We start from the raw sequence: 18,049 nt of genomic DNA on the forward strand, positions 1-18,049 counted from the left end.
ACAAGGTACGTGGTGTTTATCACCCTATACTCTGCAAGTTAGAAGCAGAATTTAAGTGTGAACAAGTTATGTGATGGGAATGCAATTGTGCCCTTTCCAAACCTATCCTACCTAGAGACAGGTACCTCTAAGAAAGGACTAAGTTGCTAAGCAGCTTGTTTGTATGGTAAGTTCTGAATTTAGGCTTTTCTTGATCCTCTTGTAGTTTGTATCATCAGCTATTTTTGTGGAGCAATGTGCTTTGTTGTGCTTTAAAGGCCAGGATGCGGAGCATCACGGCTTAGTGTCAAGATCTGTGTAGAGCACAAGAAGATCATTCTCATTCTCTCTTTTTCATTAAAGATAAAGTGAAATCTTTCCGGGCAGCTCTACAAGAGGAGGAACAGGCCAGTAAACAGATAAACCAAAAAAGACCACGTGCCCTTTGAAGTGGGCCTTTGCTGTTAAGGAATCCATGAACCCGTACTGCTGTAGCACACATTTGTTACAAAGCCCAGTGGCCATAAGAACTCAACTACTTGAAAGCGTAAAAACGTTAGAAATGTCTGTGGAAATGTCCTGTTTCTTATTCACCCAAATTACATTTTCGGTTTTCTGTGAAATGCTCCTATGATGTCTACAAAATGCTTCTAGACCAGACAGCACAACCATGCAGGGTTCAGATCTGTGAAGCACTTTGTTTAAAATATTTCATTTATTCAAATTGTGAATTTTATGTTTGGAAATATTTGCCATGTTTTGAATAATGAAGTAAACCTGTGGCCATTTAAAAAAGTCACAGTATTTCCTTTTGACTCTATTCAGTTTTGTTACAAAAGACCAGCTGTGCAGTTTTAAATTGTGTTTGCGCGCATGCACACCTCATTAGTGTTTGTACATAACTCCTGTCCTACAACAGGGAGCTGTGCTTACCTCTTCCCATTCTGTGCCTTGGCAAAGGCTATGTAACCCTAAACATCCTTTCTGAAGCACAGCCTTAACAACATTCCTTACTTGTCGATATAAATTACTTTTAGTGTGTGTACATTTTCAATGTGCTGGGTTTTTTTGGTGGCTAATTTCATTTCACAGGATGTGCCATATCATTTGAACAGGAAGAGCTGTTGGAGTGGACAAACAGCTGGACATTCCATCCTCCATGTAGAAATCTGGATTCTAGATTTGCATACCATAAAGAATGGTTACATAATTCTAACATTTCTCTGTAATAATTAAAAAAAGAAAAAGAAAAAAAAAAGGAAAAAAAGCAAACTAGAAAAGAACAAAAATATGAATTAGTTGATGTATAATAAAGGGTAATGTTTAAGTACTGAGGAGAGTTGTATCTTAGGATAATGCAGATATACAGTATGTAGTATGGTGTGATAATGCTGTCAAAATAAAGGTACGATCTCACCTCTGTGTATGGAGGGGGGTACCTGTCAGTTTGGGGATATCGCTAAATGCATACATATTGGCCTTTCATGTACTGTTAACACTTGGCTTTTGATGCATGACAGATTTACATGTACATTAATCGTTGTTTGCAGGTAGTTTGAGTAGCTCTGTTGCTTTAAAAAAAGAAGTAGCCAATACCTGTTTTTCCCTCTGTACAGTGCCAGCAGCTGAAAAGTGAGGTGAAATTGCATCATTTGGGGATTTTGCACCTCTACCTGGCGCTAACAGAAACCCCACAAGTACCTGAGTTGTCACTAATGGTGCTGTGCGTATCAGCACTTTTTAGGTGGTGGCACTCTGCCAGTCGATATCCAAAAAAATTTGACCTTTCCTGTAAGAACTTCTTGTCAAATGAAGAACTGTAGACCTCTCTAGGAGTTCTCCCTGTTCCAGGAATTTTTATCAGCAGACTTTCCCTTGGAACTGTTTAAAAATCGCTTTTGGAATACAAGCCTGTTTGTTTGTGCCAGGCCTGGAGGGACATAAAGGGAAGGCAATGAAAAGAGAGTTAAATGAGCCAGGAATTCTTGTAGTGTTTAATGTTTTTATCTCCCATAGGAAGGTAGGCTATGGGAAGCTCTTGTCACATCATGTTCAAGAATGAAAAATAATAAAAAATCCTCCTGTGTGTAAACATGAAATGACAATGTAGATTTTACATAATGTGTTTAATAAATTAAGCTATTAAATGAACTATGGGTGAGAGTTTACCTCTATGAAAGTTCTGTGCTTTGGCAAGGGTCTCACTGTGTAAGCAGATCAGAAGTGAAACTTTTGTAATGGGCTCCAATTTCAGAATGACTATTTACTTCTGGAGCCAAATTTTCTGTACCAATTTCTCACATAGGAAGGAGTTCCCCAGAGCCCTGTCCTCACTTTAGTTTTTTACATCGGGTCTTGAAAGAAACATCATGCATCTTTATGAGTATTTTTTAAGGGTGTCATCCATTACAGTTAAAACCAAAAGCCAGTGAACTAGAAGGCATCAGCTTTTGTTGGCAGGTGACAGTACAGGTTCTAGTGTAATACCAGAGTTTCTTTAGAGCTGCTCTAGAGAAGTCTTACTTTCTAAAAAGCCTCTGATGATCAAGACATTCTACATGAGAAACAGTAGTTTAACTAACATTCTTTGAGGTAAGCCTAGAGACACAACTAGGCTGTGGTTTACAGTAGGTACCAGAGGTCAGGAAGGGCTGATGCAGTCACAGCTCAGCAGCTTGTTACTAAGGCTTAGAAATGACATCTGGCCTGTCAGGTAGCAGATGTAAGCTGAAATTGTGTCTGCTGCGGGGAGGCTGTTAAGAGACCGTCTTTGTGACACAGCCTGCTGGCAACTTCAGATTTACACCGATTGTGAAGCACCAACAACCAAGAGTAACTTGATACTGCTGTTTATGGCACATGAATTCCAGTACACTGTTGCTGTGATGGGCCACCTTATCTCAACTCCCATCCCATAAAACAAAAGCATTTGGGAAGTGGAACACAAATCTCCAGCACTTGCTTCTTCTGTACAAGTCTGAGCATATTGCTGTGGCTACTTACTTACAAATTGGTTCTATATGCAGTGAAAGAGCACTAGAATTGTTATGTTATAGAATACATGAGCAATGCGGTTTTCCAACACAACCTCTCAGGATGCCTGCAAATTCAAGTGCGTATTGTGGATGCTTCTGAATCAATGACTTTTAAAGAATTGACACTGGATGCGTGTAAAGTGAAGTTGCATCTCAGAGGAGTTTTTGCTCATTTGCCTCTTCTCTGCTTTACTGTGGTCTTATGGAAAGGGACGCACTACACATGAAGAAATGACTCACGGTAGTCAATGCATCCTTCAGCCCTGCATGATGCTAGTTAATACTTACCATTTCCTTGAATCTTAACACAGATCAAAGTGGATTTTTCTTCTGACAGCTGCTGTGCAATTAATGCAGACTACCTTGGGAAAACTGCCTTGTCCTTAAACAGAAACTGAAGTATCCCAATACAGTTTGGAATTTGTAAGTCTTTCTGTCAGGACACGGGCATGCATTTATCTAAGAGGCACAGTAAGTTCTGATCTATGCTAAAACTCCTCCTTGCCTTGAAGGATGCAGTAGTTTCCTTACAAAAACAGCTTATTGAATTTAAAGTTAACAAAAAGTTCTTCTGTATATGCTTATGTCCCTGTGGTAGTTTTCTGCTGATTCCTACAGCGGCTGGATGGCCATAAAGTAGGAGTAAAGGAGATGACACTGGTGGTTTTTGGTATCTCAGTGATGTTTTTGTAAACAATACCAAGCCCACAAGATAAATGCTTTTGTTGCTGAGAAACAGTTACTGGAATTTCTCCAAGAGACGCAGATTACTAGCAGATGTGGAAGGGGTGTTGCTACTAGATGACAAATGAGACAGGCATTTCAAATCAAAAGGAGGTGTTTAAATACACTTTAAAGCAAACAAAAACCCTCCAAACAAATGGAATGACCACAATTCTGGTTTTGTTGCCCAGACCAGACTTAGATGATGTGCTGTTGAATATTGTGCAAGAGTACACTGAAGTGAAGTATCTGGAGAGAGCAGAGATTTCAATTATGGCAGCATCAATCCATGTCACTTTTAAAAATCCCCTGTCACATGGAAGCCCAGCACCTCACTTCAGTCCTTTAAGATTTTACTGATTTTAAAACACAGAGCAGGAGCTTCTTTCTTGCTCTCCATGATAAAACTGCGTATAAGGTTTTCCCAAGAGTGTGCATCGTGTTCTCTTTGTTGCTTTTGTGAGAAGAGCTTGTCCCACTGCAATCACTCTAGTTCCGGTAAGACTGCAGTGACAAAATACATCTTTCATTCTTCTGGTAGAATCTATGAGAAGTGGATGCCTTCTGAATTGAAGCCATGCAGCAGTCTGGAAGAGTGAAATATTTGTGTCATCCTTTCTACTAATTTACACTTCAGCTTAAGGCACTTCTAAGATGTGCTGACTGTCAAAGAACATAGGAAAAACGCATGAAAGCAACCATGACTGGTATCAGTGCAGTTAATTACATTACATCCTACACAGTTCACCATGTTTCTTTATAGAGAAGTAGATGTAATATTGTCACACTGAAAAATAATTTCAATTTTTTTTCTTAAATTACGAGAGGATTCATGTTGCCAGTTAAATTTACTGACCAGAGTAAGAGCAGGATCTAGCAGTTGATTACTCAGTTTCCCAAACTGTACTACAGACTATGGCCTAACCCTCAAGACAGAGGGAGAAGGGCTGTGTAAGTCTCCTGGGAAACTATAACAATTCCATTATTAGGGCCATTTTTACAGGAGACATAGAAGGGTCTAGTACACCAATACTAGAAATACAGATGTTCAGCTAGTTGCTTCTCAGTACAGTAAGCAGCAGTTAAAATACACATGGGGTTTAAGTATTTGTTCATGTTCAGGACTGGAAGCAAGAAGTGTCTGATATGAGAAGAAAATAGAGTTAATACTGTTCCTGTGTAAGCTAGTACTACCCTGTTAGACACAGATACAGTTACAGAGAGAATTTGAAGAAGCTGAAAAAGAAGGCAGAAAGGTTGAAAAAAAAAATACCTAATGAAATCATCTATATCCATTGAACGGGCTCGCTTTTCAGAATAACCTGTGTTTTTCAGGACTGTCTGTATTTTCTCTGCAATTTTGAAGTTTTCAGGTATTTCCTGTCAATGGAAAATAGGATAAAATTAATTTTCATAGCACACAGAAAGATTATTTCTTCTACAACACTTCTTGTTTCAAGTGGTAGAAATAAGCCATTTTTTTTTCTTGTAATGATTATTGTATTCTTCTGTTCTTCTATCTGAATTTTTATACCTCAGTTCATTCGTTATAAATTAATCACAGCAGTATTCCTAAGATGCCACAAAATGTTTCTTACTAGGTTAGTAGAAGTCCTGGAGACTTGTAAGCTAATATAGTAACATACGTGGCTTTCAGCTTTTTCACTGCTATGTAGTGACGCTTTCAGATTTTTCACTCTCTCCCTCTAACTCTATTGGAAAAACTTCTAACAGGTTAAGCTTTTTGATGTAAGCTTTTTCTTCTTTATAAAAGTCAGTATGTAGGTCACAGTACACAGAAACAGAATTTCAGATATTAAAATGGAACATACTGTGTTATGTAAGGAACAATGAATTCGGTAATTATGATCCAGCAACTGCTCTACAGCACTCGACCTGAAAGAAATACAAAGTTAGAATGACAATCTAACTAGGTTTTCTTGCTTTTTTTTTAAACTTGATTGGTTGTTAATCTTTACTATAAAAAAGTGACTACACAGAGCTCTTCTTTTTAAACGGCTACCTAGTTTTTTTCTAAAAGAAAAAAAACTTTTCTTCTAAAAGAAAAAAACTCCTCAGCATAAATCCTCCAATCCAGTCTATGTTGGCATGCATGTGACACTGCTATGCCTTTGCAGAGAAGAAATCGTTAAGTGCATGGCCTCACAAACTTTGAAGATGATTTCCTTTAATAGAAGTTACTTACTTAAATGCTGCGGAGAGTGTCTTGTTTTTCCTAACAAAAGCTATCCTTACCAGACCATCCCACTCCTGAAATAAAAAATTTGCAGAATTTACAAAAAAGAACATGAAGCTACTACAAACATCCAACAGTCGCTACTGACCATTTCACAACACTACTGAGCACAATGGAAAAATCTTTCAGGAGAATCTTTTCTAAGAAATACGAAACCAGTCCCCTGTCTTGGGCACAGTACAAATGGAGGAGAAGCCACTTCACGCACAAAATCCTTTGAATAGTGTGCCAAGAAGACAGGTACTTGAAGAAATTCCAGGGAACCTTGGGCAAGGATGAAATGGTGCTAAAGACCCAAGTGTTTTCAAAATCAACTTTAAGAATACTATCCTGTAACAACTGTCTTCTGAGATACACACTCGTATGAAGACTTCCCATAGGTACTCCGTTGATCATAACCAACAAAGTCATCAGCCACAAAGAGTCTCTGGGAGGTACAAACCACAATGAAAGGAACACCATTACAAGCATCTCTGCAACTGACATGGAGATGGTACCTCAGTCTTGTCAGAAATATTAGTAATGCAAACAGCACAGAGAACTGAGTAATAACGGAAGAATTAAGCATTATCACTAGTATGTTCTGTTGCTATTACAGTATAGCATGCTCACCTGGAAGTTGATAGGTGGTGGTGGGTTCTTTGGCTCTATTCTGACAACACTGGATTCAACTTTGGGAGGAGGCCTGAAGTTGTTCTTACCAACCTGTTGGTCAGAAGCCAGGCAGCTGTGTGAATAAGCAGCAAGTCCTCACATTCCTAGAATCTTTGATAGCTCTGTTAAAGCAGAGTGACATACCTTCATCAGATGATCCACTCGAGCTAATAACTGAGTATTAATGGAGAGTCTGCAGTACAGTTTAGTTCCTGGTTTTGCAACCAAACGAAGAGCAAACTCCCTTTGAAACATGAGTACTGCACATCTGAGTGTAACAGAAATGGGAAAATGAATTCTAAGGAACCATCTTTTGTGTCAAAAGCCAATACACTTGCAAAATACAGGATTTGCCTCAGTCCTTAGAAGCAATAAAAGTTTGTCGTAAACAAACTGCCTTAATTATCTCAGTGTATTTAAAAAAAAAACCCTAGAAAACTTGGTGAAACCACCCAGATCTCCTTAAAGCTGCAAAACAACTTGATTCTTCATGTTGCTAAATGGATTAGGATGAAAGACGCAGGCTAATGTCAGAGTTTTGTGCCTGACTGTAACAAACCATTTTGACTAATTCTATGGAGAGTCTTTAAAATCCAAACTCCCTAGCTCCAAAACTGACCAGTAATGTCACTAATGAGTGACAGTCTCACCACGTTGGTGAGAGAAATGAAGAACTCCTGACCCAGTGAATAACACACAGAAGTACCTAGGCAGTCTTATTTTCAGATCAGACCACAGGGAAATGTCTTGGCTTCGACCTGACCCCTTCCACCCTTCCTTTCTCAGGTAGGAAGTACGATGCCCTGCTTATCCCCAGAGCAACAGTTACAATACCAGTGTAAAGAGGTGCAACTCTTTACAACTTCATCAGCTGGACACTCACAGATGCCAAGATTAAATTTTCACCTTGTGCTTAGTACCTACTTCCAGGCATTGGCAGGTTTCACATGATATTCTGCTGCAGCTCTGATCCATCAAACCAGTATTTTAAGAACTAAAGGAGATCATGTTTGGGAATATTTTTAAAAAACTATTATGTTTCTACCAGGTATTGTAGGATTCTGTTCTTCCACATACCTGAAAAAAGGTCTATGAAGCAACAGCTTGAAAACAAAAGGTGAAGAAATCTGAGGAAGAGAGTAATAGCATTAGCATAATTCCTGGGCAGTGACCATTTACAAGGTTTTGCTGTGCTGCTTGGCCCATACCTGGTAAGGCAGGTTAGCCACACATGCATCAAAGAACGGCAAGTCTGTCTTCAAGATATCGCCAACCTTGATTTCAAGTTTGTTTGCCAGAGGCCTGCAGGAAAATACACTATGGTTTCCCTCAGAGAAGCGTGCTGCTGCCCAGTCTTTGCCAAAGTAGCTCCAGTGCTTTAAGTGCTCACTGTTTCCACAGGTGATAACTTACGTGCCCTGGACTCTCTTCTGAAGTTCACCAACAAGTCTCGGGTCAATTTCACAAGCAATAACCTGTGAAAACAAAAGTATACATTTGCAACTTTAATAAATAACCACATTCACTCATGACTACAATTAAAATTTTAATTGTAAACAAATCCCATACATCTACTGCTACAGGTTTAAATAATTCTTAAAAATTCCCCGTTAGGCTCAGTACCTTTCCTCACCACAAAAACTAGCCACAGAAATGGGCAACGGCAATACAGTTTGATAAAACCATACAAGACTTACATGAACAGCTAAAACCTCACTGGAATTATGCAGACATTAAGAAAAATATCCATAGAGTGGTTCTATTTAAATTTGAGTCAAGATGATTATCCTGTTTGCCACAGTCTAGGCCACAATGTGGTAGCAGCCTGGGAAGTGGAGGGGGCAGAAATTTGCACTGACTTTTTTTACTTTCTCCAACATCTTTACTGTCAGGTTCCCAGTCCCTGGGCCCACTTCCAGGATGACATCTGTGCGTCGTAGGGCTGCCTGAGAACAAAAGACACCTGAGGTATTTTTCTAGAACCGGTTCTAGCAATCATTTAATTTTAAAACGAGGGCTACATGCAAGTTGGTAAAAAGCCAAAATCAGGCATCAGAGGCATGTAAGCATCAGTCGGAAGAGAGCAACTCTGAGCACAAGAATTAATGCCTTAAAGCTGATTTACGTCAGATCTTTGGCCAAGTGCAGAAAAATAAGCAAGCTGCTACATTTAAAAGACGTGCACTATCAAGGCAATATGCAAATTGGAGGGAAGATCCCTCCAGTCACAGGAAGGGCAGAGCCGGGGAGAAGGGCACCCTCTCCCCGGCAGCTCCCGGCCAGCTCTGACCAGAGCAGCGGGGCCGGTGCTGCGGTGTCAGGCCACCGCGCCCGGCCCACGGCCCCACAGCCGAACCCAGGGGGCCCCTCGCCGATGGGCCCGCTCCCGGGGAGCTGCCCCGAGGGGCCGTCGCCTCCCTCCTCCGCCTCAGCGCCCCTCGCTCCGCCGGCACCTTCTCGATGATGCTGTTGACGACGAGGGGGTTCTTCAGGATGTGCTGCCCGGCGCCGGTGTTGAAGAGGATGCCTATAAGGCAGACAGTGGCGTCACCGCAGGGAAACGCGAGGAGAAGCACCCGGGCCTCCGGCGGGGCACCGAGGCGTCCCCCAGTGAGGGCGAGCGCCAGCCGCGCCCGGGCGCCAGGCTCGGCCCTGGCGAGTGCTCCGCGCCGCCGCCGCTCAGCCCGTCCCACACTCACCGGCGGCGCGGCTCTCCTGGCGTTCCAGCCGCGGCCGCTTCCCCGCCTTCACCTTCGGCATGGCGGCTGCCGGCTCGGCCTCGGCCCCGGCCCCGGCCCCGGCCCCGGCCCGCGCCCACGTGCCGCGCAGAACTGCAGCTCCCGACCAGCAGCGCCGCCGGGACGGCGCGGCCGCTGACAGCGCCCCCCAGCGGTCCGGCGGTGTCGCCGCACCGGGCCCCAGCCGCGCGGAGTCGCCAATGGGCATCAGCCGCGCGGGAGCTGCAGCGTGCCCGTGGCAGCGCAGCCGCGCGGGGCAGCGGCGTGTCCCGGCCACCTGCCTGCCAGGCGCATCGGCACTGCCCAGCCAAGGTCCTCCCGGGCGCAGCGGCCACAGCGGCAGCCACTGACGAGCACTAATTAGCTTGTAACGTATTGCAAGTCACACCGCAAGCCCGGGGGGCGGCCAAGTGATAGCTAAACCAGTATTCACCAGGACAGGCTGAGGGTGACCTGCTGCGGAGCAGCTCTGCAGAGAGAGAGCTGGGAGTCCTGGTTGATAATAAACTAAATATGAGCCAGCAATGTGCCCTTGTGTCCAAGAAGGCCAATGGCATCCTGGGATGCATCAAGAAGAGTGTGGCCAGCAGGTCAAGGGAGGTTCTCCTCCCTCTCTACTCTGCCTTGGTGAGGCCTCATCTGGAGTCCTGTGTCCAGTTCTGGGCTCCTCAGCTCAAGAGGGGCAGAGAACTTCTGGAGAGAGTCCAGCGCAGGGCCACCAAGATGATCAGGGGACTGCTCTCCAGTAGATCACCCTCAGCTTGTACTGGTGCAAATGATGTATGAACGTGTTAATCATATATATCGATGCCTGCCCCGACACCCTTCTCTGCCTTGCAATAACTGCTCAGAATAACCACAGAACACACCGGTAGAACTATCAGCCCTCGTCGTTCCCCTCAGTCCTCTCCAACCGTTCGCAGTCCCGTCCCGTCCCGTCCCGTCCCGTCCCAGCGCGCCCGCCCTCGGCTCGGCCCGCGCGCGCTGTTCGAGCCCCGCCCCTGCAGCGGGAGGTGCGCTGCGGCCGCGCGCCCCGCCCCTCCCCGCCCCGTGTCGCCTCCACGTCACGGCGGTGCGCCGAGGAGTCTTGGCGGCGTCCGTGGTGGTTGGGCCTCGGCTCGTGGCGCGAGCTTCGGCACACGCGGGGGTCCCGCGCGCCAGGCCCGCCTCTCGTGTGCCCACCCCGTCCCCCACTGCGCGCGGTGAGCTGCGTCCTGAGGCCTCCGCCGCCCGCCCGCCCGACCGCACGCCCGCACCCTGCGTGTCCGGCGGCCTCCTCTCGCCCACTGTCCCTTCCCGCCGCTCTCGGCGTAGCGGGCGGTGCGGAGCCGGTCGGTGCTGGGCCCGGGCGGGGTGCCATGGGCGCAGGCGGGAGGGAGGGGGAGTAGGGCCGCAGAGAGGGATAGAGAAAGTGGGAAAAGCAGCTTCGTCTCGGAGCAAGGCAGCGCTCGGCGAAAGAAGCCTTGGAGCCACAGTGCTCGACGGCGTAGGCCGCCGCCCCGGTGCATATGTGCGAAGCCAGTTAATGGTGCGGCTCGGCCGTTGCCTGGTGCCTCATCTTGGGCCACTTCGAGGATAAGAGAGCTCAACGTTCCGCTTGTGTCGGTGGGCGACGGCGAATCACGCTGTCGGAGTCAGAGGGCAGTCGCTGATTACAGGGAACTGTTTCCTGGCATCATCTTGCAACAGTTTTTGGTCTGGATAGAATGGGCGGGTAGGCATTGGAAGGGCATGAGGCGTTAAACTGCACTGTTACGTGACAGGACTTTTCTTCTATAGGAAAAGGGCAAGTGCTGGCCTTCATTAAAGGTGTTTTATTTTTTCTTACAGGTTAAAGAAAAACAGATGAAATTTTACTGTAGAGCAGATTGATCCCTAAGTCAAGGTCAAAGTTAATGCAGAGTGGTGAGTTATTTCTCCAGCTTACTACTTGAGAAGGCAGCAGCATATCTAAAATTTAAGAAAGTAGTCCTAGATATAGCAGTGATACTTCTTCCAGCTTCTGCTTCTATGTGCCTTGTTTCCCACATCTCATAGATGAAGTCGTCTCTGCAGTGTATTTGGTGTGGCTTTCAAATTAGCATTCAGAGGTCCCTTAACCTTTACAAATGTTGTGTTCCCTGTGGGTTGTGGTTTTTTGAAAATTCAACTCCAGTTTTTTTCAGCACTCTCAGCTTTTCTTCGCTTGTCTTTTCATTGTACCGTTCTGGAGAAGGGCATTTAGTACCTGTGTATGAGTGATGTAATGAAGGTTTTTGTTACCCAGGCTTTCAAATTAAACTTTAAAACTGTATCATCTGAAGCAGATTTTAACTGTGGTTAACCTGAGAAAGTTTAAAGCCTTTTCAGAGCAAAAGGGCAGACTGAAACTTGAGTTTCTGTTTCAGCAGTTTGTTGTAAAGTGTTCCATCATATCTTTCCAAAAGTCTGAAAATAAGAAGTCAAAGGAATAAGAATGGTTTTGTGACATCATTCGTCCTACAATTTTACTATTAAACGTTAAAAACTTTCTTCTGTTATCTCTGTCCATTTGGCTTTTTCTGTTGTCAGTGCTGAACCCTGTGACAGAGTTTCTTGTGAATTAGATCAAAGTAGATTATTGGAATAATCTCGCTTATTTTTTTTACTGGCCATTTTTCCTGTTTGGAGTGTTTCATCAGTTTGAGGGTTTCCATTTAACCTGAAAGATACTCTTAATATTTTTAATGTGATGTGACTTATTTCCTGTAGTATTATTGTCAACCTTTATCACTGTTGTCCATTATTCCTGTGTTCCTCCTTGGTCTTCATTCTGTTATCCTTTGTGTTGTCTACATGCTGATTTTTGTTTTCATATCCAGGTTTTAGTTTCAATGTTGTGTTTTTGTAAAAATAAATGTGTAGAAGTTCTTTTTCTTTGTTTCTGTCAGTAGTAGTATGGGGGGAAAAAACAACCTTGTAACTCTTCTTTCCTGCATAGACATTTTTATTTTTCTTTACTGTACCTTAAATTGGTCAAAGTATAGACAGGTATGCTTGTTGAGCTAAAGGTAATCTGTTGTTTTTGAAAACTCTCAGTGTTGCCTAACATTAGTCATTGTAGTGATTTTGGTCATTGATGTAGTTGTTAGTGATTTTAACTAGTACCTTGAATAGCCAGGATACTGGTGATTCTCTTGGTTTTACTGCTCTGTAGAAATGTTCATATATGGTACGATTGGTACAGGTACTAGAATGTTAGAAAAGAGAGTCATGGGGAAGTTTACAGAAGGCTGGAGAGAGCCTGGTATAGCTACTAACCGGTCCTGAAATTGACAGTATCCTTAAAAGCATTGTTAATATGTCAGAGTGATATCACTGTGAGTGCTAGCATTTATGTAACTTGTTTCAGAAGGTAACCCATAAATCGTTCTTACTGCTTTACAGAATGGAGACTTTGATTTTGCTGTTTTTCTTAAAACAAATCTGGTGGAAGAAAAAAAGACAGGCTTAAGTTTCTGATTAAAACTGCAAACTGCAGCTTGGGAGGTTCATAGTGAGTTATACATAATCTGCTGAGAAGAAGTGTTTGGTTCTCTCCTTTTTGAGTGTCTTTCAGGGTATTAGCTGTGTCTGTGAAGACTTCCCTTGACTTCCACTTTATGAAACAAGTCCTCAATCTCTCCTCATAGGTAATTTGCTTTAAAACCCAGACCATCTCATTAGCTCTGGTCTCTCTCCAGTTTCTGCCCTTCCTTTTTTTGAACTGGGAAAAGTGAGAACTATGATGACAAAACCCAAGATAATATTTTAGAGGCAGTCTTGGATACTCATGTGTAAAGGAGGATAATGACATCGCTAGAACCGCTTGCCATGTTCCTCTTAAAGCTAGCCTAGTATGTGTTTGCATTGGTATCAGAATACACTGTTTTGGGTGATACTACTTTGTTTCCTTGTAATTTCATAGAATCTAAACTTATTCCGTCATTGCAGTGGAAAAAGATTTATTGAATTCTAACAAAAGATAACAAAAACCAGAACATATTACTTGGATATGAGTGAATTGTTATCCTGCATTATTTGAAGTCCAGAAAAAGTGGAGGCATTCACTGATGAAATCCTTTGTTTTATCCCCTTGCAGATGTATAGCAGTCTTTGACGTGTTGCATAACTGACACGTGATTTTAAGATTTGGATATGTTTCAGTGTTACGGGAAAAGTGCCTGGATACTCTTTTACCTATATCAAACCAACTGACTACTCAGGAAAAACATTAAACTAGGATGGCAGGACATTTTAGAAGACATAGAATATTCTCTGAAGGAAACTGCATATGCAGATACTTCCTTAGGAAGGGAGTTAAAGAATGGAGAGTAGACAGGAGTTAATCTTGGGTTTTTGCCAGTGAAAGGAGATGAGGGAGTTTGGGATGATAGTGCAGGACAATGGATGGTAATTATGGGGAACTACTATTGGTATTTCTGGTTTCTGGCAACACCATCTCCTTGTTATGAGGGGTAACGTTTGTGGTGATCTATGTGTAACTGGGTTTTTTCGTGCCAACTGAGACATGAGAATATGCTCTTGTCTCAGTTTTGTGCATATTCTGTGAGATCTTGGAAAGCAGCTTTTCTGTGCTGCTGTGTGTAATTTAGACTTGCACAAGAAGAAATTGCAATGTGGCAATAAGAGCCATGCTTGGGTTTGCAGCAGTTGTATTGAACATTTCCTTCTTCCCTTCCTCACATGTGATACTTAGATGTGATAACAATAGCTATGAACCAGAGAAAAGCAGAAGAAAGTAAGTAACATTCCTGAAATTGTTCAGTGTTTATTGTGAAGGCAGAATCTGACATTAAGTAAAGATGGAAAATGCTAACCTTACCTGGTCATCAAACTTGGAAATTCTGTTTGTGGTGACTTGGAAGTGCAGACTCTGCCTTCGTTGTAAGAAAACCATACTTTTAAAGTTGACAGACTCAGACAGCATTTTAACACATACCTTATGGACATGAAGGTATCCAAAAGATGGCAGCTATTTTAATACCTGTCTCCTCTGCTTCATCTCTAGGACAGTCTTGTAGAACTTGTTCAACAGTGAGCTAGAGTCTGGAAGTACCCAACAGACCATGGAGAAAATCCTTGTCCTTGGGATGTAACCCATCTATGGTGTAGCCTGTGTCCTTCCATCTTTGCTCTCCAACTGCAAAGCCTGTTTTCTAAAAGGTGTAAGTTGTCTGTGTTTCACAATATTACTGCCAATATTAATGGGCCTTTGCAGTTCCTGTGAAATCTAGGGACATCTACATGTCCTCTGTGTAAATTATGATCTGAAGAGGCCCTGATGCATCAATTTAAAAAAAAAAAAAAATAGCTGCTGGGTCACAACTGTTGTGGTTTGGCCCAGCCAGCAAAGAAGCATCATGACAGTCTCTTACTCGGTGCCCCTCGTTCACCCCCACCCTCATTAGGATGGCAGAGGCCCCAGTGAAATGGGAGGAAAAAGATAACCGAGGTTGTTGTGGGTTTAGACAAGGGCAGGGAGGGCTCGCTGCCAGTTATGGTTCCAGGCAAAACAGACTCCAGTACTCGACTTAGAGAGGAAAGTAGGAAAGTTTATTCTGCTACCTACAAGAAGTAGAATGGAACAAAAAGCAAAAAGGGAGTAGGATGATGAGAAAATTACAACCAGCACTTTGAGATCTCCCTCCCCCATCCCTCCTTTCTTCCTGGGCTCAGCTCCCTGCTCTCGATATCTCTACCTCCTCCCCCCTCAATCCTAAATGTGGCGACTTATTCACTGTTACAGCACTGTTAAGCACAAATCCATAGGTCTCCCTTCTTGTTCTAATCTGTGTGGGTTCTGATGGTAAATTTGCAATGAAGTTTTTAAAATCTGAGGCATAATGAAGCGTTACTGCCATTTGTGCATCTTGCTGTATTTGCTATATATGTATGAGGTGTCTTTTCCATCTTAATTTTTTGTCATCCAGATCTTACAGACTATACTGCTTCCTTAAGTATTTTATGTTATGTTACGTTATTATTAACCGTATCTAAAAGTTGCCCCATCTTCAGGGGTGTTACTATTTTTATTTTCAGTTTTGTTATTCTACTTGTGACTGCTTGGTCCAATGTTGTATGGGGAACCTTATTTATTTGAGTTAAAAAGCATCTGTGCACATTTGTGGAAGACTAGGTCTCTTGACGGCTGTTAAATTCCCTGCCTCTTACTAGGAGATTCTTGAACAACAGTTTTCTGGAGGATAGGAGAGTGTTATTCAGAAATGTCACTAGAAAATTGTCCTGACCTGGTCATCTGCTATGTTTTTTGACAGGAGTAGAATAGTGCTTAAATGAATTTTTGTTCTGATCTGCTAAAGTTGGTTTGGGTTTTCTTGGGTTTTCTTGGGTTTTCTTGGGTTTTCTTGGGTTTTCTTGGGTTTTCTTGGGTTTTCTTGGGTTTTCTTGGGTTTTCTTGGGTTTTCTTGGGTTTTCTTGGGTTTTCTTGGGTTTTCTTGGGTTTTCTTGGGTTTTCTTGGGTTTTCTTGTTGGTTTTTTTTGTTTTTGTTTGAGCAGCAATAGCTGCTCCAATTTTTAAATGATGATACAAACCTTTTTAAGAATGAGAAACTTGGGGTTTATATGTTTGTACTATACTAACTTCAATAAGGAAATCCTCTGGTAAGAACTGTTCTGGATGAAGTATAGTGATTTTTAGCAGAAACTCTGTTTCCTTATGGGAAACTGTCTTTCTAGATCAGGTTTCAAAATAGCCAAGAGATAACTTTTTATTTGGCTGATATAATCTTAGTTTTATAGTGTGGAATCATTACATGAATGCTCCATTAATAATTTCTTTCCTCCCAAACAGACGTGTGCTTGTAATGAATCTGGGTGTGTTCTGCAGATTCACTGTTGCTCTATATGCAGTTTTCCTATGGTAACTCATATGGGGAACACTGTTGAGCACAAGACCTAAAGTCATCTCCTCTTAAGTTGAAAAAGTTATTTACTATTTTGTTTACAAACTTTCAGGTGTTCTCACTTTTTAATTTTCATCTGATAATGAAACTGATCTGCTTTTTTTTTCTAGTTGAGTAGATGCTTCAGAGTTACACGTTATTGGCTCTTGCAGTGTTTTGAAAGTAATTTGACTTTTTGAATGGAAATAAATAACTTCATAATGTGAAGAGTATTTTTGATCTTGCAAGAATTGAACTATGGTTTCTCCATAGTGCAAACACTACACCTGTTTCTCTTATATTCTTTTTCTCTCTACATTTCCTTCACTACCATTCTTTACAGCTCTGAAATTCTGTAGCTACAGTGCTTATACCCGTGTTTATGCCAGAATAATCTTACTATGACTTTTATTTCTGCTTTTGGATATTTTACTTACGTTCTTTGTGCTGTTGTCAAGTTAAGAGGAGACAGAGTGGTTTGGCAGAAAATGAAGCCCCTTGCATTTTAACTCTCCTCACCAAGGTGGGAGATTAGGTGTGGCTAGGTTTAAATTCTGAGTGATGACCCATTTGCCATGACTAGTCCATATGCATTCATCTCCTGTGAACTATCATGATTCTGGATACACTGATAGTGGACTGCACCTTCAGTCCAGTTGTGCTCATGAACTCTCATGGCCACACTCTAGAATTTCATCACATTCAATGAGAAACTGTGACAACAGGCAGTGCAGTTTTTTTCATGCAACAGATTCTTTATGGATTGCCAGTGATAGTGACTATCTGCAGAAAAACACATGCAAAATACGTATATGTATATGTGTGTGTGTATATATATTTATACATATATATATATATATACACACACACACACACACATATATATATATGAGATACAGCATGTCAAGTTATAGACAATACAGCCTGGCTATAAATAGTTCAAGAGTAACTCTCTACAGAGATTTGTAAGTTTCCCAAAGAAGTGCTTAGTTTAAGTCTCACCCGAAGTGTCCCAAGGTGGGAGGAAGAGAGGTTCAGCTGATTGACTGATCCTAGGATTCAGTTTCCCTTGACTTGTTCACAATAATGTCTTCCCCAGTGTCCCCCCTTTCTTTAGCCATTTTTATACCTTTTTTTACCTTCAAGGTGAAGTTTGAGTGACTCTAGTCATAAATACCCTTATTATGATTGGTATAAAATCCTCTTGCCTCTTATTTAAAGGTACAGTTTACAAAAAATGTAGGGCACAGACTCAAGGAGTGGTTGCACTTTGGAGGTGGGTAGCCTTCAGGATGGAGGTTTGTTTTGGTATTATAATGAGAAAAGTTTGCACAAAAGACAGCATTTTGTCAAGATTTGACAGACTGTTGGCTCAGGGCGCCAAATACACTGCTTATCAGTTCTAGAGGTGTACCTGGAGCACCTCCTCCCCCTTCTTCGCTGACCTGGCATGATTATTTAATGTAGTCTTGTTTCTCTTTACAACTGTAGTTGCTGTTATGTAGGGCTTTTCCCCCTGCTTTTTAAATATATTGCCCAAGGGGTGCTGCCACTGTTGGTGATGGGCTCCACTTTGGCCAGTAGTGGATTCCTCTTGGAGTGTGATCGCTCTACAGTCTCGGAGATAGGAAAAATAACTTTTTTTTTTTTTTTTTAGCATTAAACAAAAGGAAGTCCTCAAGCCTGTTGCAGAGAAACTGCACAGTTGTTTATTTAGGAAACTTGTATTTAAATATTTAT

General features: G+C 42.4%; 3 protein-coding genes across 12 annotated transcripts in view; 2 read left to right on the top strand and 1 right to left on the bottom strand.

Annotated features, from left to right (window-relative positions):
* KIF2A (kinesin family member 2A) overlaps window positions 1–2,096 on the top strand; it is a 55,726-nt gene extending 53,630 nt beyond the window's left edge. For both annotated transcript variants that reach the window (XM_062017989.1, XM_062017990.1), the window contains exon 20: window positions 343–2,096. In XM_062017989.1, coding sequence (XP_061873973.1) covers window positions 343–428 — 86 coding nt within the window. In that variant the 3' untranslated portion in view covers window positions 429–2,096. The remainder of the gene's footprint in view (window positions 1–342) is intronic.
* A 1,582-nt stretch (window positions 2,097–3,678) lies between these two features.
* DIMT1 (DIM1 rRNA methyltransferase and ribosome maturation factor) lies at window positions 3,679–9,464 on the bottom strand. 2 transcript variants are annotated; one of them, XM_062018051.1, is made up of 12 exons: window positions 9,348–9,464; window positions 9,102–9,175; window positions 8,508–8,594; window positions 8,062–8,123; window positions 7,857–7,950; window positions 7,726–7,775; window positions 6,793–6,916; window positions 6,607–6,699; window positions 5,944–6,008; window positions 5,570–5,633; window positions 5,011–5,117; window positions 3,679–4,324 (listed from the first exon to the last, which is right to left on the bottom strand). In XM_062018051.1, the coding sequence occupies exons 1-12, from the start codon at window positions 9,406–9,408 to the stop codon at window positions 4,282–4,284; spliced, it is 924 nt and encodes a 307-aa protein (XP_061874035.1). In that variant the 5' UTR covers window positions 9,409–9,464; the 3' UTR covers window positions 3,679–4,281. The 2 variants fall into 2 exon arrangements, with proteins under 2 accessions (XP_061874035.1, XP_061874036.1); XM_062018052.1 differs by lacking the exon at window positions 8,508–8,594.
* Window positions 9,465–10,455: 991 nt separating this feature from the next.
* Window positions 10,456–18,049, top strand: part of IPO11 (importin 11) — a 92,475-nt gene continuing 84,881 nt past the window's right edge. For 4 of the 8 annotated variants that reach the window (XM_062018617.1, XM_062018611.1, XM_062018619.1 and 1 more), the window contains exons 1-3: window positions 10,456–10,588; window positions 11,217–11,291; window positions 14,416–14,572. The gene's annotated coding sequence lies outside the window, so the exon portion shown is untranslated. Of the gene's footprint in view, window positions 10,718–10,778; window positions 11,101–11,216; window positions 11,292–12,963; window positions 13,037–14,415; window positions 14,573–18,049 lie in introns of those variants that run through there. The other 4 variants (XM_062018615.1, XM_062018613.1, XM_062018616.1 and 1 more) reach the window with 4 other exon arrangements.

This window comes from Colius striatus, chromosome Z, assembly GCF_028858725.1.
Source record: "Colius striatus isolate bColStr4 chromosome Z, bColStr4.1.hap1, whole genome shotgun sequence".
Lineage (NCBI taxonomy): Eukaryota > Metazoa > Chordata > Aves > Coliiformes > Coliidae > Colius > Colius striatus.